Raw genomic sequence first — 27157 nt, 5'->3', positions numbered from 1 at the left:
TTTATCCTTTAATCTTGACAAAGTTAATGTCAGACAGTCACCACAACTCATTCACAAACCACAATTTATTTCTTCAGAAAATTATTTCACTTTTACACAATTTCAAAGATGACAGTTGTAAATAACATTGGTACTATTTTGCAGAATCTCTGAAACAAAATCAAAGGTTTGTGTGTGTCAAAAGTATATTGTTGAAGGTATACTGGTGTGTAAAATTCACTTGTGTGGGTTTTTTTGTCCCCAAGGGTCACGTGGTAGCTCAGCTCAATGCCAGTGAATCTTAATTTATTAAGACACACTTAAAGACTTCAGAATCTATATCTACACACTACTACTTCCTTCATAAAATAAGTTTCTTAAAGCCCCGTACACAGTTGAGTATATATTGCTGGATTCAATTTTCATTAGAGCTTTCAAGGATAGTAAATCTTTCACTCTTAGACTGTACTTGTTACCACATACAGAGAAGGTGGCTTAGTCCCTGTCTGCAGCTATGTGAGATTCAGTCTTGATTTTCAAAATTCAATGGTATTTTTAAGTGAGTTTATTTCTACTCTGTCTCATTCACAGAAGAAGTGGGACAGACATTTTGATATTCACAATCTCTCACTTAGACAAATAATCCAGATCCTACCTCATTATATAGCTCTGTTTCTTTTGCAGAACTTTATCCAAATAAGTTACAATAATATTTTACATTTATCAATAAAAGAAACAAAACTAACAAGCTTGGTAACCACCTTGTATTTACAAAAGGATCATGAAGATTTTTTTAAACGAACATTTGCATAGATAGTTGCATAGTCTTGCTCAAACCAAGATGGCTTTTATTTGTAAACCGAAATCTCTAGTGGTATGCTGGTAAACGAACTTTATGGAAAGCAAAAACAAACAAACAAACAAACAAACAAAAACTCTGATTTGTCAATTTGCCAGTTTCTGTGGTGTAAACACACTCACCACTGATACTTGATAGATGTTTTTATTGAAATTGCTTCATCAAAGGAATATTTACACATGAATCTCTAAGCTCTCACACATACACATACCATTCTATACAAACATATATATTTAATAATTTGATTCTTCTGCTCAGTACTCAAAGGGGGCTGGGAGGAACAGTTTGTCTCCTAGGGCATGACATAGACTGGACAGTCTTTTTATAAGAGTGATGCAACTGGGAAGAGAGAACGCTGTTTCAGAAGATAACTCTGACCCTCTTCTTCAGGAAAGACTGAGTTTGGAACACCACGGCTTTTTTTTTTTTTTTTTTTTTTTTGAGAGAGGATCTTGCTGTGTTGCCCTGGCTGTTCTCAAACTGCTGAGTTCAAGTGATCCTCGCACCTCAGCCTCCCGAGTAGCTGGGGCTACAGGCATGTACCACTGTGTCTAGCTGAAACATCAGTTTCTGACTGAAGTGCAGACCACAACAACTTTAGTGTTTCCCTTAGAAGGATTATGGCCATGGTGAACTTGACTGAGTAAACAATGCTATAAACAAAAAGCTCTTCCAAAACATTAACCATGGTAAGCATCATTTTCCCCATAAAATGGTAGCATCCAGGTTAAGTGGCCCACAGACCAACAATCTAAAATGAAGATAGAATCCAGTCTTTAACTTTTTCTGTCTCTCCATCGGTGTGGTCACAAGGATTACCATGCTTTCCTTAGCATTAATTCAATCTGGGAAAATTTTAATCTCCGTGCAATATCCAGTGAGCTCTCACCATGCTGAGGGGGGAAAAATACAGTTATTTCCAATAGAGTGCCCAAGATCTCATAAATAGCTTAGACTGATTGACTCTCTGGGTTGGCAAGGGCTTTAAAAGGTAGTCAGTCCTAATAGTAATAGGACAACTTCATTCCTTAATGAAGATGATTAATTTTACTGTTGTTTACATTAGAGGCAAATAATTTACTTCAACATAAGGCCTAGATTAGAAGATGCTGCTGCTAGAGGAACCTCAGACCACGGTCCACAGACCCTTACCTTATTCTTTATTGTGGGGTCTGCACGGGCTTCCAAGAGCAGAGGGATAAGAGACTGGTTTTTCATCTCACAGGCATAATGTAATGCAGTACAGCCATACTGAAACACAAAGGGCCAAAACTTCAGCTCATAAGTTGGGCTTTCCACAGACCACAGCATGTGGATTCATTGGCAAATCCTTTTCACACTTTGTAGCATACGACTAAGCAGAAAAACAGTCTGCAAACCATTGATAGACAACTATTTCTAGTACTTAGAAAATTTTCTTCTCTGCCTCAATGTATATGTATGTGTCATATAAGCCATCAATCTCTGCCTTTTTGTTTTTCATTTTCTGTTCTAAACTAAAGAATGCAACTTATAATAAGCTGATGCTGAATTGTGCCAAGGTTTCTTTGCAGTGTGCTGTATGCCTCAGTGATCATCACCTTGATCATGTCACCATATTTTCCCTTAAAGAGTCTCCACATGGACCTTTACATAAATATTATCCTCTATGGTTTTGATGATGATTCCTACTGAAGAAGTCGGGTGCTCTTGCTGCTGCAGGACACCTACAGGATCAGTGCAGTTCTACAGAGATGTCTCCCAAATGTGATTTGTTACAGCTTTTATTATGTGTTATACGCTAGTGCATCTACTCTGTTGGTCCTAATTTAAAACACTACAGGTCAAAAAAATAATAGCTAGGGCGTTAGTGTCCAAACTTTGGCCTTTGGAAAAGTAGCCAAGCAACCATGGTGTTAATAAGTGAAGAAATAATATCTTTGGCTATCAAAACTAACAGAGTTAGCTCTGGATCCTATTCCCTACAAACACTTCAATTATGTATTTTTATTAAGTGGTAGCATGACAAACGGAAGTTCTGGCTCTGAATTTTTTCATGTGAAATAGAGTCTAATTACCCCAAAATACAAAACACTGTTTTACCTAGAAAGTAGATTTTAATATTCAGATAGTTTTTGAAAAGTTTTTGGTATTAGAAATGGCATCTGTGTGTGTACACGCATGTGTCTCAAACTCCTGAATTCAAGTGATCCTCCCATCTCAGCCTTCCAAATAGCTGGGACTACAGGCGAGTGCCACTGCGCCTAGCTGAAGGAATGCAATATCTCTATCTAGAGAGAGATACACATAAATAGCTGGGAAAATATCCTAGATAAATTTTGGTTATGGGCACGAATTTTAAATCTATTGAATTTAAATGAAAAGACCCAGAAAAACCTTCAACAAACTTTTAACTTCATCTTTAATAATCTCTTACTTAATATATTTCAAAATTATCTAAAGAAATGGTAATGCACAGTAGCTGTCAATACAAATTTATCCAAAAGTTCTATTTGAAATAAAAGGAAAATATATATTTCGTAAAGTTATTTTTCTTGTGCTCTCTCTCTCTGTCTCTCTCTCTCTCTCTCTCTCACACACACACACACACATACACATACACACACAGACACACACACACCTGCCTGCATTTAAACATGATACCAGCATAGGCAAAACCGAAATGATGTAAATAATTGATAGAAACAGGAATGGGGCCATGTTCTCTATTATAAAACAATGGTAATACACAGACGTGCCCACACATAAAATATGTTAGGCATCACAAACAGAATGTTAGTATTTTGGAATCAAATTTCCACTTGCCTACTTTTTCAATAAGGAACTGGGACTCCAAAATTTCATGCAATCATCATAAGCAAAACACCATAGAAATAAACTTGTCTTCCTGTGATTATTGAGTAAGGAAGACGAGTGCAAGAGCACAGAGGTGAAAGTGAAAACAAGACCTTATGCTTATAAACAGGAAGAAGTGAGTGGATGCTGCTACTGTCGTTATCACTGCTCTTACCATCGTTGGGATTTTTCTTTGACTTTTGTCTTATCTATCTTTAGTTTACACATGGGGCCTCGCATCAGTGGGTTGGGATTTTGGCTACGGAGGCAGTTATTGTCATTCAATGAGCACTTACTACATTCCAAGCATGTGCGAAGTGTTTTACATGAACAAGCCCGTTAAGATAAGTATTATCCATATCCCCATTTTACTGATGTGGATACTGAGAGTAAAATAAATTTACAACTTGCTCAAACTCATAGAATTAAAAAGTGGCAAGCCCAGACTTACTCGTGGGCTTTCTCACTCCAGCTTCTTAACTACTATGGCTGGTATTTTGTTATCAGAGCCTTCGTTTTCCTTAATGTCTCAACAACATTAAAGCCAATTCTTTTAAAAATACTTTATAATCAATAGAGGTATTATTCCCATGAGTTCAGCAGAATATAAATAACCTCACGGTTGCCTGTCAGTGAGAAAAAAAGGAGAAAATAAAAGAAAACTAAATGTAAAACTGTCTAGGAAAATAAAGCAAGCAACAGTACAGATGACAAATACACTACCTACAAATACCATTTTGAATATTTTTTCAAAATGGCTAAAAGTATAAACTTACACAATCTGTAGCATTAACTTCGACACCAGCATCAAGTAGCATTCGTACAAGAGCCTCATTCTGCTTTGTCTTTGATACCTATTACAAATGATAATTATAAGAAAGGTTTATTTACAAATAGTTTCTCCAATTTATGCCTGAGACTATTTAATTAATAGACTGCATTTTAATCCCAACACTCCTATGCATGCATGCAACTTTCCTAAAATTTCCCCCAGCTTCTCACCACCACCCCAATATCAATTAATTAAAGCCAGGTTCTCAGACTGTGGTCCTGAAGTAGCGGCATTGGCACCTAAGAACCTTAGAAATGTACTTCTTGGTGGTATGTCCAAGCCTGTAATCCCAGCACTTTGGGAGGCGAGGCAGGTGGATCGAGTCGGTGAGACCATCACCATTGCTTTCTACGGTGAAACCCGTCTCTACTAAAAAAAAAATGCAAAAACTAGCCGGGCGAGGTGGTGGGCGCCTGTAGTCTCAGCTACTCGGGAGGCTGAGGCCAGAGAATGGCGTGAACCCGGGAGGCGGAGCTTGCAGTGAGCTGAGATCCGGCCACTGCACTCCAGCCTGGGCGACAGAGCGAGACTCCGTCTCAAAAAAAAAAGAAATGTACTTCTCAGGTCCCACCCCAAACCTACCTAATTCCACTGAGGATGCGGCCTAGTACCTGTCTTTCCCTTCCTGGCTCAAAGCTCTGCAATTACTTCCCATTGCTCTGAGAACAAAAGTAAACTCTTCAGCATGACCTACAAAGCCCCGTGTGTTTTGACTCCACGTATGGCCCTGCCCTGGGCTCTTTTTCACTCTGCACCTCCTGACTCACTCTGTTCGAGTTACATTGGCCTTTATTAGTCTTTCATTCCCACCAGGGTCTCTCTTGCCAGAGAATCATTCCACAGGAAGTTCCTTCTGCCTAGAAGTCTCCTCCCTCCCTTCTTTGCCTGGCATGTTCACCTTTCATTCATCAGCTCAAGTCTCCCTTTCTCCAAGAAGTTTCCCTGACCCACCTGACCAGGTGAAATCCCTCTTTCTTAGCTATCCTAACACCAGTCGCCTTTCTGTATCATCTGCTTCATGGTAATTTTACATGTGTTTGTGCCATTTGATTAATGACTCTCCCCACCACCCTCTGACTCTCATGGGGTCAAGAACTATGCCTATTTTGTTCATCATTGTGTCCCTAACAGCTAGCACAGCATCTGGCATATAGGAGGTCCATAATAAACATGTGTTAAAGAATTGAACAAATTAATGAAATGAACTAGGGCTCCTCAGAAATTCACTTTTCCTTCCCAGTCCCCTGAGATTCTGACCACAAGCCTGTTGGAGTCTTCCCCAACTTCCAGTCTCCTGAAGAAGCAAAGCTCTCCCTGCTTATCTGGGTATAGCCCTGGAGTTCAACCCTGTCATCACCTGGGGAGCTCCATTCAGTTCTCTCTCCTTAGGCTTCCCTCTTGTGTCACCTCCTAAACAAACTTTCTCGGTCTACTTTTCTCTGAAATAACCCAATGCTTTCTTGTCTCCTCCCCTATCATTTCCTCTCATATCACTTATTTTTTAATTCATCACAAATTTACAACTTTAGGCCCCATTAATAAATTGCATGTACATGAAATTAGAGCTGAGTTATTCATTACGATTAGTATTTTTGCCCAGGCCTCCAGCCTCTAAATATTGAACCATCTTAGAAGGCGGAGTGTGTGTTAATACATTCTGAATGAGCCTTCTAATCACAGTTGTAATTTTTATCTTTAGAATCTCTAAAAATGTTTGTAAATAAATGACAGATTCTCCCTGCCCCCAAACTACATATATTTAAATGCTATGTGCTAAATACACGACGAATTTTTAAAGAATTATTTGAGGATGTGAGCAGATTATATTTTTATCAGTGAATTAAAGTTCTTTTCTCTCTCCTATAAATCCAAATATAAAAATCAACATTATCATGTTTAATTATAGTTCCTCAAATTCTGTAACATTTAAATGCCCAATGAAATAATAACATTTTTGATTGGCAGACTTGTTCTGTGGCTTATGTTAACAGGTGTAACCAATATTCGCAGTTTATCAGCTACAACAAGGAGGGAGCTTGGTCATTTAACTAGAGTAAATTATGCATCTCTTGAGTCATGTCTGAGAGGTGGAACTGGGCACAAAGGAAACCAGGTGGATAAAAGTGAGTAAGTCAGTGCAGATCTGTTATCCAACTGGGAAAACTAAAACAAAAACCAGCTCAAGCTTCATCTTCTACTCCTCATATGACTGAATCCCGATACCAACTACATCTTTCTTTATTCAAGAAAACTGCTGTCTGCCAAGATTCATCCAAGCATGAAGAAATTCATCAAGGTGAAAATGGGCTTAAATTCTCAACAAGTATCTTCTGTGTGTGTCAACTTCTGGATGCAAACTCTTAGGATCTGTTTTTCAACACACCACCAGAGGAGTACTTAAAAATCAGAAAGTCAGATAGATAAATCCAAAATCACAAACTCCTCTTTTAAAAAAAGGAAAAAAAAATAAAATAAAAGGCGTGTTTTTTAATATTCAGATTTTTTTTGCTCCCTTCAGAAAAGTCTTAGTTAAGATTAAATTATTTTTCTAAATCGACATTGAATGGATTACATTACCATTGATTAACTATTTTTGCTACCTTTCTTCTTGCTGTATTTCAATTACAGCACTGGATGTATGTTGAACATGTCAATTACAGAATACAAACCAAAGGCTTCTTTTGTTATTATTTCTTTTCAACATCTCACTGGCCTGGCAAGAGTCAATGAGTCACACCATTGATCTCCATATTTACCCTTTGCTCTAACAAGTGTACTCACCATGAGGAAATACCCAATAAGCAGAACAGGCATTAAGAGGATAATTAGTAGATAATCAATGAAGGTAAATTTTTTCTTCACAGCATAATGCAAGCAGGTTCTCTCTTTCTAAAAATTAAGAAAAGGATTCTTTACTAATAAAGCATTTCAAATCAAAATTTATTCAGATGGCCATCTCAAAAAGTTTCGTTTGTGCTTTTTATTTTTCCGGTAGCCATGGCATCTTTTCCTGTGGGATACATCTGATTAATGAATGCATGTTTCCGTGGAGCAGAACAGGGAACTTGGTCCAATGTAAAGGAAAAGCTAGGGAAGGGCTCTTGGAAGACAACAAAGGTGAAATGTACACAGTGGAGCTCATCACAAGACAGATTCTCACACCCATTTGGTTTCTGGAAAAAAGATACACTGAGATATAAACTTAGGACTGAATTTACTATGAAAATTGATAGTTATCCCTTAATCATCTACCATGTATACGATTATCCATTTTGTGGTTTGTTCATAGGAAAACTCTTAACCACATGGCTATTTTTCATGTTCCTTCATGTGCGTAGTCTAGAAGAATGCATATAACTCAATTTTATTCTTCAAATATGTGAATATTTGTCAGGTAATAGATGTAAACTTCCAAGGGTTGTGGGATATGTGAACTCTTAGGGCCTCATAATCAAAGATGGACAGAAGCATGCACAAATAAATATAAGGCAAAACAGAAGGTGGTAATTGGAATACCAACCAAATCAGTAAGAGGAGAGGGAGCGCGAGAGAAAGAAAGGAGGTTAGTTTCCACTTATGTGAGGCACTGTACCTAAATAAGAACACTTTTTGTTTTTCTAATATTAAGGCATTTATATTTTCTGTAAAAAATTTTAGAAACTAGAGAAGAATATAACAATAGAATTTTAAATTGCCCATTATTAAATGGCCCAGAGTTAACTGTTGACATTTTGTTGTATTTTCTTCCAGTCTTTTTAAATGCATAAATGTGAAATTTTGAAATGTAGAATTATATTGCATATGTAATATCACTTCTTGCTTTTTTCAGTTTAGAAGTGCATATTTAGAATATGTACATTTCTCCATGCAATTCAATATTTTTAAACATATGATTGTAATGGCTGCATGGCTTAGTATTGAGTGGAACTACCCTGATTTATTTAGTCAAGCCCTGCCTTTTGAACATTTCAAGTTTTTTGAGGGGTGTTTTTTTTTTTTTTTAATTTTTCTGTGAGACAGGATCTTGCTCTGTCACCTAGGCGGGAGTGCAGTGGCACAATCCTAGCTCACTGCAGTCTCGACTTCCTGGGCTCAAGCGAACCTTCAACTTCAGCCTCCAAAGTCGCCAGGACTACAAGCATGTGCCAACACACCTGGATAATTTTTTACTTGTTATTATTTTGTGTAAAGATTGGGGGGGTCTCGCTATGTTGCCTACACTGGTCTTGAACTCCTGATCTCAAACTATCCTTCTACCTTGGCCTCCCAAAGTGCTGGGATTCCAGACATGATCCACTGCACATGGCCCGTTTCAAGTTCTTAACCTTTCATTTTTATAAATAATATTGCCTGAACCTGCTCATTCATAAAGTTTGGTCAACATTTCCAAATTTGTCCTTTGCATACATTTCTGAAAATAGAATTTCTGGCACAAAAAGTATTAATGCTTTTCATATTGTGCTACTAAATTGTGTTCTAACAAGACAATAATAACTTAAACTTTCTGATCAACATTTGTTTTCTTTTTTAATCTTGGTCATTTTGACAGACAAAAACAAGGATCTTTATGTTTTAATTTAATTGCTATTAATAGAATCCATATTTTCTATAGGCTAGTGCTTCTGAACCACCAGCAGAGCTTTTTGTTTGTTTGTTTTTAAGGCCTTTGTTTAGTGCTTCTGGAAATAATTTATAAACAGATTTCAGACATGAGAAATCACCAGTTAAAATTATTAATGTACAAAATTAATATTTGGAGAAAATAAAAATATTAAATGCTAACACATTAGAAACATTTGAAAGTGGAAAATGCAAACTGAAAACTGAATGTATCCACTAAAGTCTTTTTCACGGTTTTTATGATACCAGAAAATCCCAGAAGGCTAGCTGAGGCCCTCCTCTTCTGCAAAGCAGAGATAAAAGCGTCTCCTCAGCCTTGCCCACAGGCTAACATCTCCTCCCTCCATTTCCTAATGAGCGCATCTCTTAAAAGAGCGCAGGAACCCACAGACGTCTGTCCTCTGGCACTACCACTCACCGCAACTCCACATATCTGGTTTCACAGCAGTGATCTACAGAGATCCTATTATACTCTACAATGTCGTATATCTGTTCAATTCAGCACAGTCATGACTTGCTTTTAATCCCAACCAAACGTAAAATAGTAAGCACAAATAAAAAAGTCCAATAGCGATCAATTTTCTGATAGTATATCGTTACTCCTAATGAGCTAGTCTCCAAATGACTTAGAAGAGGCAAGGGGGGAATTCCAGTGTTTTCTCGCCTTGAATGCATATGAGTGGGTATAGGACAGTCATAATGATTGCAAAAAAATGACTTTTAATATTTATTCAGTGTAATTTAAACATTGCCTTCACTACGATGCAAATGCTGGATGTTCAGAAAGGAAAGGGCTCCACAAGGATTTTCACAGCAATATACACAGAATCTTCTCTTCCTTGGTCCTGAAGGCTCCAAAGTAGCTAATATTGCATCTTTAAATATATTATTTACACCCTTTTGTGTGACTTCAAGTAACCTCTGGTTCATGAGCTTATTTGTCCTTGGTAAATTTCTCAATAGTACTCTTTCATTCTACAAGTACACTATAGGATCCTCTGGAGATCAGGACATTAATACAGCAGGTAAAAATCTAACTAATGAAACAGCATTTCTTTTCCAAGAAATCTTTGCCATTGCTTCTGTGTTAGTGACAAGAAAGAGGGGAGAGGGAGAAAGAGGAGGATGGAGACAGGAAGAAGGAAAAGAAAGAAGCTCTATCCAGCCAAATGAGTGAACCAGAGGTAAAAAGATGTAATTTATCACAAATTATGCCTGCTGATTGAACTATGTTTTATTTTGCTGTTTAGTCTAATAAAGTGTCCTTGCTATGTGTCAGTCTCTCTAAAGTAAAGCTAAGATAATTGTTGGTATTAGGAGCTACAAGCAATTTTAAAAATAACATGCACCACTTCTAGTGATTCAAGGAGAAAAGAATGACCATGAACAATTACACTCTCCTTTTGTGTCATGACCTCACCTGGTTTTTGAGGTTGACATTAGCATTTCTTCTTAAAAGGAAGGAAACGATTCTCACATGCCCTCGCCTGCAAGCACAGATCAGGGGAGTGTCTCCATTAAAGCCATCTTGAACGTTGGCATAGCTGCTGTCTTCTTTCACCCACCGCCACACTTGTCCAAAGTCATTCTGATAGGCCGCTTGGCAGATGGGCTGAGTCAGGAAAAACAAAAGCAGGCTTTTAAATACTGGCATAATTAAACCACAAAAAGGAAAAAAAAAAAGTCATAACCCAATACATTAAAATTTAAATGTTTTAAAATTGTAATATATTGCTTTGTAGGTGAGATTTTCTGGTCTCGGTTATGCCAAGCCTTAGGTCTAGATCAAGAATTAGCCCATGAGGAATCTCCTACATTTTCCTAAGTTTTCTTGGCACACACTTATGCCCATCAAATAGACAAATGGATGAATAAATAATGAAATATTACAAATTCAACTCAGTAAGGAAACTATGTATAGTGCTTACAGGTAGGTGAGCCTGTCAGAAAAGCAGACATTTTCTTTACTAAGATAAAATACCTTTATCTTTATCTTTACTAAAGATAAAATAGAAAGCAAACATATGGGGAAGAGTTTAGGGCAGCACTATTGATGAAATAAGACCTGCATCACACCCTGTATTCAAGGAGCTCAACAGAGCAGAAAAGACAGTTTTTTAAGGCAAATAATATACAAATAACAAATTATATGACTAACTACACTTGATGTTTGGTACCTTCCATCTGGGCCTCTGCCCTGAATACTCCCTCTGCATAAAACATACCCCTGCCCTTCATCTGAATAACACCTAGCTCACCCTTGGTGTCATAACTTAATTTTCATTTTATCCAACAAGTCTTATCTTACTTCCAACACTCAGTATCTCTCCCTCACAGCAACTGACATAACCAAAACTCTTTTCTTAATTATGTACAATCATGCATTTCGGGCTAGCATGAATCAGGAGAGGTTTGAGGCAGTGCTGAGAAGGAAGGCACTGAAGTTCAGGCTGTAAACTCCATTTGATTCACCGCTGTTTCCCCAGCATTCAACACAGCAAACAGTAAATATTTTTAGATTAATCTTCTTTACATGATGTTTTTCAAAAAGCATGTAGAGTAATACCTGGCATACGGATGGTGCTTAATGTATAAAAGTTATCATTATTGTTACTATCGTTCTTTAATAATCAAGTCAAATCCCTACTGTGTGCCAGTCACAGGTACCAGAGAATAAAGAGTATAAAATACATCATCTTACCCATGTAAAATGTATCCATCAAGTGGGGAAATAGGACAGAGACACTCACATGCAGAGTAAATGACAAGAAAAAAAAAAAACTTTTGGTATGGGTAGGTACATAAGCACCTGTGGAAATTGGGACATATCAAGGGGAAAGTCAAGTGGGTGTATTTGCTAATAAACTGAGGTTCTAACATAGCCAAATATCACAATAAGTGGACTATAATATGCTTTTAAACCTAAAGGCCTACTCATGAAAGAAACATCCTAACAGAAAATTAACTCAGCAGCAATTAAAGGCAAACTTCTGTACCTTAAAAATGAAATGAACGTGATACATGGGCTTTAAGTTTCAATAGAAATGCACAATTACACAAATCCCCTGTTCTGTCATCCTGAAGTCTTCCCTTTACTAAGCTTTCCAACAGGTGGGCACTTCAGTGTCTCAGCATACCGTGTGGCTGATGTAGAAAGGACTGGGGCAGTTGAAACACTTGTCTCGTGTCAGAAAAACAGGATGTAATTGCGGCTCTGTTACTACCTCCCCCGGTGACTGTGGACAATTCACTTCCCTACTCTATCTCAGTGTCCTCGGTCATTAAATGAAGGAATAAGTCAGAAGTTCCCTTGGGTTTTCATATTCTATTACTTCTGGGACTCTAGTCTCAACCAACAAATCTTCCACATCACTGCTGGAGTCTAGGGTTATGTCAACACAACAGTGCTTTAATAAAACCTTCAGTGACTTGCCATTGTCCTAGCAGCAATGTCCAGTCATTTGGATTTCAAAAATAAGTGAAACAAAACTAAATGCAACAAGACAGTGTTAAGTCACCAACTCTTAATTTTTCCAATTAAATGTATTTAAAACAATACTTTTATTTCATAAAAGATATTTGAACAAATACAAAGATAAATGAAGGAGATTTTAACAAAATATGTAAGAATATAATCACCAGAGGAGAAAGCAGTTCTTTATATTGGATAGATTTAGTTAGCTTTATAGAAAAATTCATTTTATTGTCCTTTTAAAAGATTTTACCATAAACTAGTGAAAATTTAATAATGGAGTGATTAGCAGTGGCCACTAGTCATCAAGCATTTGAAAATTGATGGTCTACCATGAAGAGCTTGAAAACAAGTGGCATTAGAGCTCTCGTTCTCTTTTCTCAAATATTTACATTACTTAACAACATTTTAAAAACTAGAATATTTCATGTAGTAATCTGGCTTTCCAGCTTCTCTTTAAAAATGGAAACTTTTGGGTGGGCGCAATGGCTTACGCCTGCAATCCTAGCACTTTGGGAGGCTGAGATGGGTGGATCACCTGAGGTCAGGAGTTCAAGATCAGCCTGGCCAACATGGAGAAACCCCATCCCTACTAAAAATACAAAAAAAAAAAAAAAAAATAGCAGGGTGTGTTGGCTGGTGCTATAATTCCAGCTACTCGGGAGGCTGAGGCAGGAGAATCACTTGATTTGGCAGTGATCCGAGATCATGCCACTTCACTCCAGCCTGGGCGAAAGAGCTAAACTCTGTCTCCAAAAAAAAAAAAAAAGAAAGAAAGAAAGAAAAAAGAAAGTTTTGCTAACATTGGACCCATATTCCTGTAGGATACCAAATAACTGGTGCTTAGTGGTGGTGACTCCAGTTCTCCATAGTCCCCTCCACTCGCCATCACATTACACTGGTTCACTTCACTCATCTATGTTACCCTCCTGGTAACATAGACCTCCAGGAGCTCTCTGCTTAGGCTTCTCAAAATCTTTACTAAGAGCTAACTAAAAAGAAGAGAAAAAGATGGGGAGTTGTTCTGCAAGAGTCGCTCAGTGCTTTTGAGGGCTTTCTCAACCCAATTTGAGCAATATTACATAAAATACTAACCCTGTCTTATCTTTAGTCTTTCTTAGGCTTCCTAGATCCAAGACACAGAGTTACCAGGAAGCTAAGTGTCTCCCTTCTCAGTTGAGATGTACAAGTACAGTCATGCTTCACTTCACGACAGGGATACATTCTGAGAAATGTGTTGTTAGGTGATTTTGTCATTGTGGGAACATCATAGAGTGTACTTACACAAACCTAGGTGGTAGAGCCTATTACTAATATGGTATACCCTGTGGCTCCTAGGCTAAAAACCTATACAGCATGTTACTGTACAGAATACGGTAGGCAGTTGTAACACAATTGTAAGTATTTGTGCATCTAAACATAGGTGAACATATAAAAATATACAGTAAAAATATAGTGTAAAAGATAAAATAGTACACCTGTGTGGAGCAGCTCCATTATAATCTTACAGGAACACCGCTGTATATGCTGTTCATCACTGACTGTGAGCTCATGTGATACGTGACTATAATTTAATGTGAGAGTCGCACTAACAGCTGAAAAGACTCCATGTTGTTATGAACTTTCGGTTTCCACTAGGGAGCAGCACAGCGTAAGAAAAGCACTGACAGTGGACAGAAGGGAAGTCCAATAGAAAGTGCTGGTTGACAAGCAAGGAATGAAAAAGAGAAAGGACTGTCCATTTGGGTTGCTGGAAAAGCTATCATAAACCCCTTTTAACTCCTTAAGCTCTGGAATTTGGGGGCACCCTGGGTGTAAAAGAAACACACTTGGGAAATTATTATAATAACTCTATCCCCTAATAGTCTCAGAACCCTTCTGTCCATCCTCACTGCTAAAGTGCTACTTCAGATCTTCATCATTCTCACCAAGACCACTGCACACAATTCTTTCAATCTCAAGTATCCCATATGCCATTTTTCCAGCTTCATCTCCTACCACTGTCTTATCCATACCCTTGATCTAAATAAAGGTATGTGTGTTATTAACAACCATCTCCCCAGCTAGACTGTAAGCTACTATATAAGGGCACTGTGGCTACATGAGGCTACATTGTGTCTGTACTGATTCATCATTGTACCCCCAGTATCTAACATAGTGCCTGACGCATGGTAGGCATTCAATATGTACTTAGTAAATAAGAGAAGAAATTATAAGATGAGTTAACAGTTATTGAGTAGCTCATTTATTCTACTTTAATCCTCACAACAACCCTATAAAGTAGTATTAATATACCTATTTTGCACAGATGAAACTAAGGGAAATTGTCTTCCTTGCCCAAAGTGACATAGTTCACAACTGGCATGGCCAAGAGTCAAGTCAAGGGGAATGACTGCAGGATGCATACATTCTATCTCCAATTACTTCAGTCTTGAAAATAAGCCTTCAAAATGTCTTCTGGCTACAAAACTTCACATTTAAGGTTTGTGTCCAGAATTAAGCTACAGTCTATACTCAAGATATTGATCTGTACACTTGTGGCATTGGCTTGCTGGTGCTTAGTTATACATCCAGACTCCTTCTCCAACCTGACTTGAATCAGCGATATCCACCAAGAGATAAGAAATGTCATCAGAGAGCCTGCAGGAGAAACCAGAAAAAGATAAGACCCAAAGGCAAAGGAGTGAAAGTTTCAAGAAGGAAGACAGAAAGATCACTGGATGTGATCATTAGCAGCCATGCAGAGGCCAATTTTCATACAGTGATGGGGCTGAAGGAAAAATACAGAGGCCTGAGCACACTGTCTATGAAGAATTAGAGAATGCAATTGGAGAGGAATTGTGGTCAGTTTGGCAGTGAAAAAGCTGTTAGTGAAAGCTAGAGACTTCAAAGAGGTGGGTAGCAGTGTCCAGCCAACGTTCCACACGTTTGTAGGCAAAGTGGTGTCATCAAGTGGTTACAGATCCAGGCTCTGGAAACAAACTCTCTGTGTTCCAATCTCAACTCTGTGACTTAACAGCTGTGCTATTTGGACAACTTACCTAAACTTTTCATGCTAAGTTTCCTTCTGTTTTTGATAATCATGCCTTCTTTATTAAGTTTCAGAAAGAATTAAATGTAACTGTGTAGATGAAGCACTTAGCTCAGATCTGAGTCACAGTAAACCCTCAATTAATGTTAGCTACTCTTATAATTATTAAAGCATAAGGAGTCAAAGAAGATGGACAGAAGTGGTTATGAGAGGGTAGATAATTGCTCAAAGAGAGTGAAGAGATGATAGGATAGAGAGTATTAAGATGGAAGCATTAGGAAGGAAAATTCTGGCTCTAAGGCCAAAGCAAGGGAGAAAACAGAGCTATATGGATGGAAAGAACTGTAGACTGACTGAAATTTTTTGCCAGAAAGTCAGAGGTTTGATCTTCATTCATTATACTACTATATATTTGTCATAAATAAATAGATATAGCTAGATAACTGATATGGTTTGGCTGTGTCTCCACCCAAATCTCATCTTGAATTGTAGCTCCCATAATTCCCACATGTCATGGGAGGGACCCAAAGGGAGGCAATTGAATCATAGGAGTAGGTCTTTCCTGTGCTGTTCTCGTGATAGTGAATAAGTCTCACTAGATCTGATAGCTTTATACAGTGGAATTCCCCTACACAAGCTCTCTCTTGCCAGCTGCCATGATTGACTTTGCTCCTTATTTGCTTTTTGCCAGATTGTGAGGCCTTCCCAGCCATGAGGAACTGTGAGTCAATTAAACGTCTTCCTTTATAAATTACCCAGTCTTGGGTATATCTTTATTAGCAGCATGAGAACAGAGTAATCCAATAACTAAATAAATAGCCTTGACATTTAAATAGATGAATGGATTAATGACAGGAGATGTGATTGAGACAAGGGTAGATGAGGCTTTTGAGCACGATGGGGAAGATTTTGGCCCATCATAATTAAAACTGTCTACATGAAATGAATAAAAATATAAAATGGCATTGAAAACCAGGTTGTAGAAACATAGTAGGAAGACGCAGCTTGCCATGTAAGTTTGCGATTTTCTCCAGCAAACCTAGATGAGGGAAGAGTACAGAAAGTGAAGAGGCGAAGAGTAAGGATTAGGAAACATGTCTGGCAGGAAGAGAAATGAGAGGAGAGTGGTTTACCATTAAATTCAGACTGAACGAGCATCATATGTAAGCCAGATAAAGACAAATGAACTTGCAAAAAGAGAGAGAGAAGCAAATAGAAACACAGAGAAGGATCAGGGCACAGTTCATACATGTGGTCTATTAGAAAAGTAATCAGTTAAGAAGTTATCATGAGAGATGTTACAGAGAAACTGTCTAGGAATGAGAAGTCAAGGGTGGCCTTGTTGGGTATTTGATTTGGAGTAGAAACACAGGTCAAGAAGGGAGAATGAAGCTTGTGGATGTTGAAGTCACTGAGGATGACCCTGGGAGACAGAAAGAAAGGGGAACTTGTGCTCCAGGGAGGCGGAAGTGGGTCCTGGAATACAGTGGACAGAGGTGAGAATATAGAGAAAGGGCCATAAGCAAAGATTTCAAGTAAGAAATTGAACCATGGTCAAAAAATGACAATGGTGACCAAGAAGCAGACTGAATCAGCAGCCACCATAAGAGAGGGTGTCATAATGCCCAGGAAAAGCCAGATTTCAGTGAAGGCACAGAGGAAAACAGACTAGCAGGTGAGGAGGAGATTGAAGAGAAAGAGTATTTACCAGCAGGGTTCATGAGTTCCCATGGGTCAGCTGTTCCCTGTGAACAGTACTCCCTAGAGCTGTGCTCTGGACAACCTGAAAAGCTAAGACACAGGATTAATAGGGTCCACTGACTAATTTTCTCTTCAGCCTCATCTATCAGTCTCCCTTTTGCTCACAACTTTGTGGTGATTTCTGGGGCATTCCAGGTTCATTTCTGTTTTCTGGCCTTGACACTTGCATGTGACCTATGTGGTGGGCTTCCTGCTAGACCAGATCAAGTATCAGCCCATGAATCACCTCCTCAGAGAGGCCTTCCCTGACCACTCAGTCTCCCAGCCCAGGAACTTTCTCTCTCTCACATCTTCCTGTTTTATCTTTTTAAATTGGACTAATTGGTATTGAAATTGGGTGTAACGTGCCCAATTTCCTAGAGAGTGAGGTATCTATGACTTTTACCTGGTTTTTAAAGTGCCCCTCAGTGTGCCAACTGTGTATAAACCACTGCTGTTCTGCAAGCTCTCCCATCTCTGGTCAGGCCAATTTCCTCACTTCTATGTTTGGGCTACCTTCTTGCCACCCTTACCGTTTAAATTGTGCTATCTGTTCTTCAAGGCCCATCTCATGGTTCATCTCCAAGAAATCTCTTTCATCTTTCTTACCTGCAGCAGGAAATATACAGAACCTCAAGCAGCTCATTGGCCTTAAATGAGCTAGTGGGTTAAATTTAGTCTCTTTAACTAGACTATAACCCTCCTGAAGTTAGGCTTCCATAAGGTCAAGCACCCAGAACATGGATAAAAGTCATTTGTTGGTTGACACACTGATTCATCCAACCTGGCTGGGAAGTGAGGCTAGGAAAGGGGTTGATGTTTAGAAGGTAATAGATCATGTAAGGACCAGGACAATATTTTGCCTCAGTGGTTCTCAACCTTGGCTAAGTATTGCAGTCATGTTTGCACCAGCCTAATATTTAAAACATGACCCAGGCCTCACTATTGACCAATTAAATAAGAATCTGTAAGAATAGGATTGGGGCATTAGTGCTCTTTAAATTTCCCTGGTAATTCTGATGGACAGTGAGGGTTGAGAATATCTGCAAAAGTAAAAGAAACAAGCCCCTATAATGGAAGTAAAAATTTAATGTAATATTATAGCTTTTAAACTCATATTAGCTAAGAAGCATTCAAAACTCTGGAATAATGAAATATTAGGAAAAATCTTGTGTGTCCTTTCACCTTCCCACATGTCTGTCTTTAAAAGTAGTCAAGAATTTGGAGGTAAAGTTTCACTCTGTCCACTTTCCATCTTACTTGCCCAGGCACTAAAATTTAAGAAGTGTCCATGGGTAGAGTATGACGCACCCGGTATGTTGATGATTAACTAAAATAATCAACATGTTGACGATTAACTGTATGTATTACTTAATAATGTTTTGCACTGCTCTAAGTATAATAGATATCACAGCTGAAGAAATACTTAGTATTATCTTAATGGTGTAGAAACATCTGAACAACTTGTACCATTATGGATGTCTTTAAAAGCAAAGCTTCCCCCAAATTACCCCCACTTTTTGGTGCTGTTTCCCTAAACTATAATGGAGCTTCTGTAATTCCCAATCAAAGGAAAGACCATGTGGAACTTTGCCTGTGGCTCAGAGGAATTGGTTCACTGTTTATTAGCCATCTCTATGCTACAAGCTCCCCTCACTTAAAATGTTCCATAAAAATTTCTGAGAAAGATTTGTAGGTTTTGGAGCAAAATAATTCCAGTAAAGAGCCTTGTGATCCATGAAATGTGTTCTCAGAAAAGGAAGGAAGATATTTTTCTTTCTCTTCAAGTTAAGAAACCTTGGGGAATGATAATAAGCACTAATTTGATTTCTACAATTAATCCCAAGCCTTTGTTTCTGATGACTCATTCTTCACATACTGTATTTTACAAATTCCTTAGTAAATTTCTTCTTTCAGACAAATAAAAAAGGCACAATAACTTTTTTTAAGGCTATTCTAGGCCCACTCAGTCTTTATGCAACATGGAGGAAGGTCCCAGCACTGGCTGGAACAAGTAGAGAAGTCATAGTTCCTCATGAACAGTAGCAGAAGGGGAAATAGAAGCAGGGCACATATTGATCTATGTTTTCTACTCTTTATCCTGAAAGGTCTATTTGAGAACATGATGTTATGTTCCTTGCCAGGAAGCTAAAGAAAGCCCATTGCCACACTTCTGATTCCAGGACATCAGAAACTGAGGTCATGAGGACCAGGGGAAAGCAGAAGAGCCTTCACCTCCAGCGATGAGGAGAAAGGGTGGAGGAAGAGTGGGCTCTGGCTGCTAGGAAAATGGGTAACTGGAGCCCTGATATTCCCCACACCCTCCTGACCACCACAGAGGAAAGAGAAGACAAAAGCGTGGTGCCCATAACTAGGTAACATTCAGTTTTACAAAAGGAGGGAGAAAGAAAGAAAGAGAAAGAAAGAAAGAGAAAGAAAAGAGAGGAAAGAAAGAGGAGGAAAGAAAGAGAGAAAAGAAAGAAAAAGAGAAAGAAAGAAAGAAAGAAAGAAAGAGAGAAAGAAAGAGAGAAAGGGAGGAGAAGGAGAAAAAGAAAGTAAGAGGAAAGAAAGAAAAAGAAAGAAAGAAAGAAAGAAAGAAAGAAAGAAAGAAAGAAAAAGAGAGGGAGGGAGGGAGGAGGGAGGGAGGAAGGGAGAGAAAGAGAAAGAGAGAGAGAAAGAAAGAAAGCAAAGAAAGAGAGAGAGAGAGAGAGAAAGAAAGAGAGAAAGAAGGAAAGGAAGGGGAAGGAAGGAAGGAAGGAAGGAAGGAAGGAAGGAAGGAAGGAAGGAAGGAAGAAAAGAAAGAAAATCTTCTTTGTGGTCTTCTTCCATTTCATTGGTGTTACTACTCCTACCTGGCTAGTTTCAACCCACCAAGAAGAGGGCACTAAACACAGAGTTGGGAAAAATTGGCTTTCACAAACCAGTTCAAGCTGACTCTAGCCAGCTCCAGTCAGCTCCAACACACCAGCAATAGGAACTGGCATGTATTTCTGTTGAAGTAAATTATAATGGAGACCAGGCTTGAAGAATTTCTGGGCCAGACAAATCCATTTAGACCTCATAAGTGACCTTGCTCAATTTTCAAACATAAGCAAAACTTACCTTTGGCTATTTCTTATAAATTTCTATATTAAAGAAAAAGGAAACAAGGTTAACTAATCCGAAGCCTAACTTACATAGAGACTTTCCAGCAGAATCGACCAAATAAAGCAACTATGTAACTGTAACCAATCAAATATTTTATTTGCTTCACTCCCTTGTTCACCCCATAAAAGCCTTCTCCTTGCATTCCCTCCAAGAAGACCCCAAACCACAGCTGTCCAATTCATAAATCAGTATTTGCTCAAACTCTTTTGAGCTTAACTGTGCCTCAGTTTACCTTTTGACATCCCAAGACTTTTCTACACTGTCTTATTTGTAACGTAGAAGACAGTTTGACTGGGGAAGGGCCCAGGATTTGAACTCTCAGAAGCCAATGTCTCTAAACATTTAATGGACCCAAACAGGTATTTTAGCATTAAATCTCTAAATGTAAGTCTCCTTTGAGAAAAAATAAAAAATAACTGTTTTGTCCTGTCCTCTTACAAAACTTGAGAAAATCACTTTTCTCCTCACCACTTTTGGTGCTAATCAGCTCACTTCATATACAAAAGTTGAAACTCCCTAAGTTTTCAATTTTGCATAAAGAAAAATGTGTTTCCCCCTCAATCCCAGAAAATCTCCTGTTTGACTAAATGCTTATGCTTCTTGAGTGTTACAAGCTCTAAGGGTGCTCAAAGGAGGTTGTCCTTTAATATTGCCTTCCTTCTCTAGCAAAACCATACCTTCTTATAATGACCTGGTATCCTTTGTTATCTCTACATTCTTTCCATATCTAAACTCATCCCTTCTCTTGGCATTAAATACCAAGAATATGCAGACAAGTCCTAAATTATTACCTCTTGACCCAGCCTCTCCTTAAAGGTACATTTCCTGTATTCATCTTCCATCCCCACCTAGATGTCTCACGGGTATCGCTAAGGTACCATGTCCAAATAGAACCCTGAAACGCATCCTTCCTTCTGCCCCTCTCTGAGTGTTCCCATCTCATCAGCACCACCAAGTGCTGGCTGGCCTAAGGCAGAATCCTGAATATCAACTTTAATTTCTGGCTTTCTTTCACTGCCAACCTACAAACCAGGAAATCTTTCAGTTAAAAACTTATCTAAAATTCATCCATTAGTCTAATGCAACCATCATTATCACTCCATAAACTACTGTAACAGCTTCCTTCCAGGATCCCGCTTCACCTCTGGCATCTCTCCAGTTTATTTTCCCGTGCTATCAGAGTGGCCTTTTAAAACCCTAATGGTCATATTATTCTTCTCTTAAGATCCTTTACTTACTTTCCATTGTGTTTTGCATAAAATCTAAATTTCTCATCTTGGCCTACAAGACCTGCCTGATCTGGCCCCTGACACCCTCTTTACAGTGTTAACCACCATCCTCATTTTCACTATTATCACAATCACCTTGAACCATTTCAGCTATTTCACCATTGGTTAATAAATGAACAACTGGAGCCTCATTATCAGTGTTAAAAAAAGCTACATATGAAGCTTTGTGGAGTGTTTTTTTTTTTTTAATTTTTTCATTAACTTCAGCATAGGACTTCAACAGTTTCTTTGAGTTTCTTTGAGTCATATATGGTGGTCATTTCAACACCATACTCTTTTTTTATTGTTTCTTTTTTTGAGATGGAGACTCACTCTGTTGCCCAGGTTGGAGTGCAGCGATGTGACCTCAGCTCACTGCAACCTGTGCCTCCCAGGTTCAAGCGATTTTCCTGCCTCAGCCTACCAAGTAGCTGGGATTACAGGCATGTGCCTCCACACCCAGCTAATTTTTCTGTTTTTAGTAGAGACAGGGTTTCACCTTGTTGGCCAGGCTGGTCACAAACTCCCAACCTCAGGTGATCCACCTGCCTCAGCTTCCCAAAGTTGTGGAATTACAGGCATGAACCATCGCACCTGACCTCAACACCATACTCTTCTATAAGACATTTTATACCTATACCACTGTCCAATTTATCCGAAAGCTTGACTTTCTGTGTTATAAGTATACATAAATACTTCCTTTTTTTCTTATTACTGTTACCCATAACTATCTGCAGACTTTTTTGATATTTTCAGTAGTATATTTACATCAGAGTAGAGAAAAATAACAACAACAAGAGAAAAAAAAACCACACACACAGAGAAATACACATAAATCTTGACCCCATTAAGGCAGAGTGGAAAATCTGCTGTAGGCTCATTCATCCTGCACAGGTGCCATTTTTTACCCTTTGTGGACTTGTTTTTGGGGATTTTATGGGAAATTTATTGGAAAATCTGGGTGTGCAAGAGAAAGATAACACAGCTGAAAGGGGCTGGGAAAATCTTTTTTCTCTTGTTAATGCTTAATAAACTGTGCATTGTGCACCTGCATTTTGACTGTGACCCTCATGATCACATGAGGTCAAACAGGAAATGTTCTACTTGTTTCATGTTTGTGCTCAAAAATTTGAGGTTTTGGAGCACTTCCACTCAAATTTTCAGACTAGGGATGCCCAACATATATATATATACCAGGAACTAGCAGATGCTTGAAATATAATATGTACTCAATAAATATGGTTGATTAAACAAATGGATGAGTTAATGACTAAATAAATAAATGTATATAAATTTTCAATCCTGGTGTCTTTTCATATGTGAAAGTTATCATTTTCTTTCTGAACTGTTGTGACTTAGCACAACATTATAATTTGTAAAATTGCTTTCAATATACAAGGAAAGAAGTAGAAAACCAATTGGGGTGAAAATGCCTGATGCTCTTCTTGCATGTGTTGTTGAATGCCAAAATCCTTCTAGGAATTCATACATAAACAAAGTAGATGGAGAGAGTTGGGAAGATTGTGAGAATGCAATTTTTCCCCATTGTCTCTGCCTTGCCTTTCTCATATCACAGAATGACACGATGTTAAATGTTAAACTAGATCTCATTAAGCTCTCTTGCTTTATAATATTAAAACTGTGATTCAGAGAGGTTAAATGACTTCCTCTCAAGTCCCATGAAGTTCCTGGCACAATCAGGACTAAAATATAGGTTTTCTTGACTTTCAGTCCAATGGCCATTCAATTAGTCACATCTCTATTCCTGTACCCCCTGACTTCTCCTCAACTGTACCAGCTTTTCCAATAAAACTTGCTTGACCTAAATTGCTCTCCCTAGGCACTGTATATTTCAAGACAATCTTTCTGTTTCTTGAACTATATTTCCTTTTTCTGGAGTAACATCAGCTTCTCTGAAAAACATATCTATTGCCAAAGGATTAATTTTAAGTTTGTGTGTGCATATGCATGTGTGTGTGCGTGTGTGTGTGTGTGTGTGTGTATCCTTTTACTCACTGCCTTATAATGAAATCTTCCCAATGTTTAAAGGAATACATCATTTAAGATATGATTTTCAAGAAACACTTTTTGGCGCCTATGTCTGCAGTTGACAGAATCAAAAGTCTATAAAGATTCTTTAAGTCTTCTAAGTGTTAGTTCCTGAACTCTTTTAAGTTCTCAGCATTTTTCTCCTTTCCAATTTTTGTACTACTTCACAATGCAACAGTTCTCTGTTGCAAGGTAGGAGTAGAATGTACCTCATTGGACCTGGATTTAGTTTACCCATTCTTTCCACTAAGGGAACAGGGCACCATCCTAGTTAGAACAGTGGCAGAACAGCAGAGTGGTTAAGACCAGCTCTCTTACGGAGCATGACATATCTGTTGAAATAACAAGTAGTAAAAGAATTTAGTAGTTCAGCAGTGATGTAAGAAGAATCTCTTTGAATGAGTAAACACAGGACTCATCCTAGCCACTAATCTCCAGCCAATAAGCACTTTTCAACTGTATAACTATGAGCCAGTGACTATCTTTTCCTCAGTTTCTTCATTTGTAAAATAAGGATACTAAAAGTGACTCTTATAAGATTGCTGTATTAAATGAGTTAATACATATAAAGTGCTTAAAATAGGGCCTGATATATAAGAAGCCCTAAATAAATGTTTGTTGCTATTGTAAATATTATGAACAAATATATTTGATAAGGGTTTAAAAGAATCAGCCTTGTTTAAAAGTCCATCGTACACAATTGGAGTTACTTATTCAAAATTAGGGCCTCTCACAGAGCTCTAAGCTTATCCTCTAACGCAGATTTCAGGACCAACTCTCTGGGATTCTCCCTCATTCTCTCCTTCTTTCTTAAAAATATATATTGTGGCCGGGCATGGTGGCTCACTCCTATAATCCCAGCACTTTGGGAGGCCAAGGCGGGCAGATAACAAGGTCAGGAGATCGAGACCATCCTGGCTAACATGGTGAAACCCCGTCTCTACTGAAAAATACAAAAAATTTGTCGAGCGTGGTGGCGGGCGCCTGTAGTCCCAGCTACTCAGGAGGCTGAGGCAGGAAAGTGGCGGGAACCCAGGAGGCGGAGATTGCAGTGAGCTGAGATCGCACCACTGCACTCCAACCTGGGCAACAGGGCGAGACTCCGTCTAAAAAAAAAGAAATTATATATATGTGTGTGTGTGTATATATGTATGTGTATATATATGTGTATATATGTGTATATATATGTGTGTATATATATGTGTATATATATGTTTGTGTATATATATATTGCATAACTATTAGCACTGCAAAGCTCTAAGGAAAAAATGGTAATCCTATGTCCCCAATCTAAAGGAGCTTCCCACACTCAAATTGGGGGAAGTTTTTTTAAAAAATAGATTCTTCCAGGCAACATAGGACCAGGGATCCAGCAGGCTTTTTCTTGTCCTTAATGAGTAGCTCACAGTCTTTATTCTTAGGAAACACAGAGCAAATGGTGTATAACAAATGCGTAGGCTATGTTTAAATATTTAAGAGATTTAAGAGATTACTATTTAAAGGTCCTACTTCCAACTTTCTACGTCAGAAAGTTGAATGAAAGGTGCTACTTCCAACTTTCTACATCAGAATACCTGAGGATGAGACTAGGATTTTTTTTGTTTGTTTGTTTCTTTTTCCAAATCATATATAATTCCCACATGCAATGCGAAAAAGCAACCAAAATGCAAAATCTTAGGTCCCAGATCTACAGACTAAAAATCTGCATTTAAACAAGACCTTCAGAAGATCTGTATGCACATTAAAATTGGAAAAGCACTGGCCTGTGGTAGTCTTTCTTTCTCAGGATGGTGGTAAACAGATCACCCCTGTGTCAGAACCACCTGGGATGCTCCTTCTAAAAAGTATACTTTTGTGTCCCACCACAGACTGAGTGAAACAGATTCTGGGTTGAAGTCCCTTGAAACTGCGTTTCAGACAAACTTCTTTCCCTGCCTTGGGCAATCTAAAGTTTGAGAGTTACCAGAGTAGCTTTTAAGAGCACTACATGTTTTGTCATTTTCATGTATATTATCTCTTCATGAGACTAAAATCACTGATCAAGACGTACCTAGAGTTATAAACCAATCAAACAGTACGTTTGCACACACAGAGAGATATACACACACGACATTAGAAATAACTGCAAATAAACTGTCTTTAATACTGTGAGATCAAAACTATCCAAGGAGGTTCCCCTGAGCATCTGCAATGAAATGCAGATTAACCAATTAATTGTGTCAGAGAGGAGAGGTTGTAAATTATGTATAATGACATCATTATACCTCTTGTACTCTTGTCTAAATATTCCTTGCTTGTACTTTCTTGAAACATTATTAAAAATCCATTTGATTCTAATAAGTTACTTCCAATACAAGTAAAAGTATAGTATCAGATGTGAAAAGAAAATAATCAGATTATCAAAATGTATTGTTATTATTCCTCTTCTTCATAGTGATGGTCTTTACTAATAATTACTAAGGGTGAATTTCTCTTCAAATACCAAGCTGAAAGGCATTACTCTGGTCATGTGGTTCCATAAAAGAGGCAGTCAATCCTTTGGATATTTAGAAAATCCAATTGGGTAAAATTTTCTCTTTTTCTCTGAGCGTTTGTCATGAGAAAAGCACAACTGAAACTCAATTTTGCCCAAATTATCCCTGCAAACATCCAGACACTATGAAATATGTGTTATATTCATCTCAACTTAGATCTAGCTAATATTTTAGAATTACAAAATACTTTGTCTTAAACTATTAAGAATATCAAAAAGAATAACACATAGGACTTTATTTTTTCTGACTTAATACTCCCCCAGGGAGTTGAACAGACAAAACAGAAATATATTAACAGGGATAGACAATTGCATTTGAAAAGCATGAGCAACTTTTAACATCTTTGGAACTCTGCTTTCAGAAAGGTGATGTACCTCGGAGTATAGGATTCCCATGCTGGTCCTTCACAGGCTTACTTCACCTCTACAGCTTCTTGAATCTTCCAGAGGTATTTCTGATGAATATCAAAATCCTTCCTGGCTGAGAGGAAAGTCTCTAGAAGTCCAAGCTGGTGGCAAGGCTCAGGAGTCCTTTTCTAGCAAACACCTGTGAGTGGTTTTCCAGCAGCTCAGGCAGCAGCACACCTTCCAGGGAGCCCAGCCCAATGAAACAAAGGCACTGGTGTCATGTGTAATGACCCAAGCCTGTATCATCTAATGTTACAACCCTGAGGAGCCGGTTTCTGAGTCATATTTGCTCTGCCAGTGGTAACATGCAGGAAAGAAGGAAGCAAATTAAGGGAGGAAGAAACGTTCTTACACTGGCAGGAAGGACTCAGGGTTCAAACCAAG

At 38.2% G+C, this 27157-nt stretch overlaps 1 protein-coding gene across 2 annotated transcripts; it reads right to left on the bottom strand.

Moving 5' to 3' along the window:
- Window positions 1-47: 47 nt before the first annotated feature.
- ANKRD22 (ankyrin repeat domain 22) lies at window positions 48-27157 on the bottom strand. 2 transcript variants are annotated; one of them, XM_003903967.5, is made up of 6 exons: window positions 26741-27141; window positions 10546-10737; window positions 7287-7394; window positions 4450-4527; window positions 1991-2089; window positions 48-1731 (listed from the first exon to the last, which is right to left on the bottom strand). In XM_003903967.5, exons 1-6 carry the CDS (start codon window positions 26759-26761, stop codon window positions 1654-1656), a joined length of 576 nt encoding a protein of 191 aa, XP_003904016.1. In that variant the 5' UTR covers window positions 26762-27141; the 3' UTR covers window positions 48-1653. The 2 variants fall into 2 exon arrangements, with proteins under 2 accessions (XP_003904016.1, XP_031508065.1); XM_031652205.1 differs by lacking the exon at window positions 1991-2089 and having other exon boundaries at window positions 26741-27157.

The sequence above is a fragment of the Papio anubis genome, chromosome 11 (genome assembly GCF_008728515.1).
Source record: "Papio anubis isolate 15944 chromosome 11, Panubis1.0, whole genome shotgun sequence".
Classification (NCBI taxonomy): Eukaryota; Metazoa; Chordata; class Mammalia; order Primates; family Cercopithecidae; genus Papio; species Papio anubis.
The sequence above is the reverse complement of the archived record's forward strand: the minus strand, read 5'-3'. Positions and strand labels throughout refer to the sequence as shown.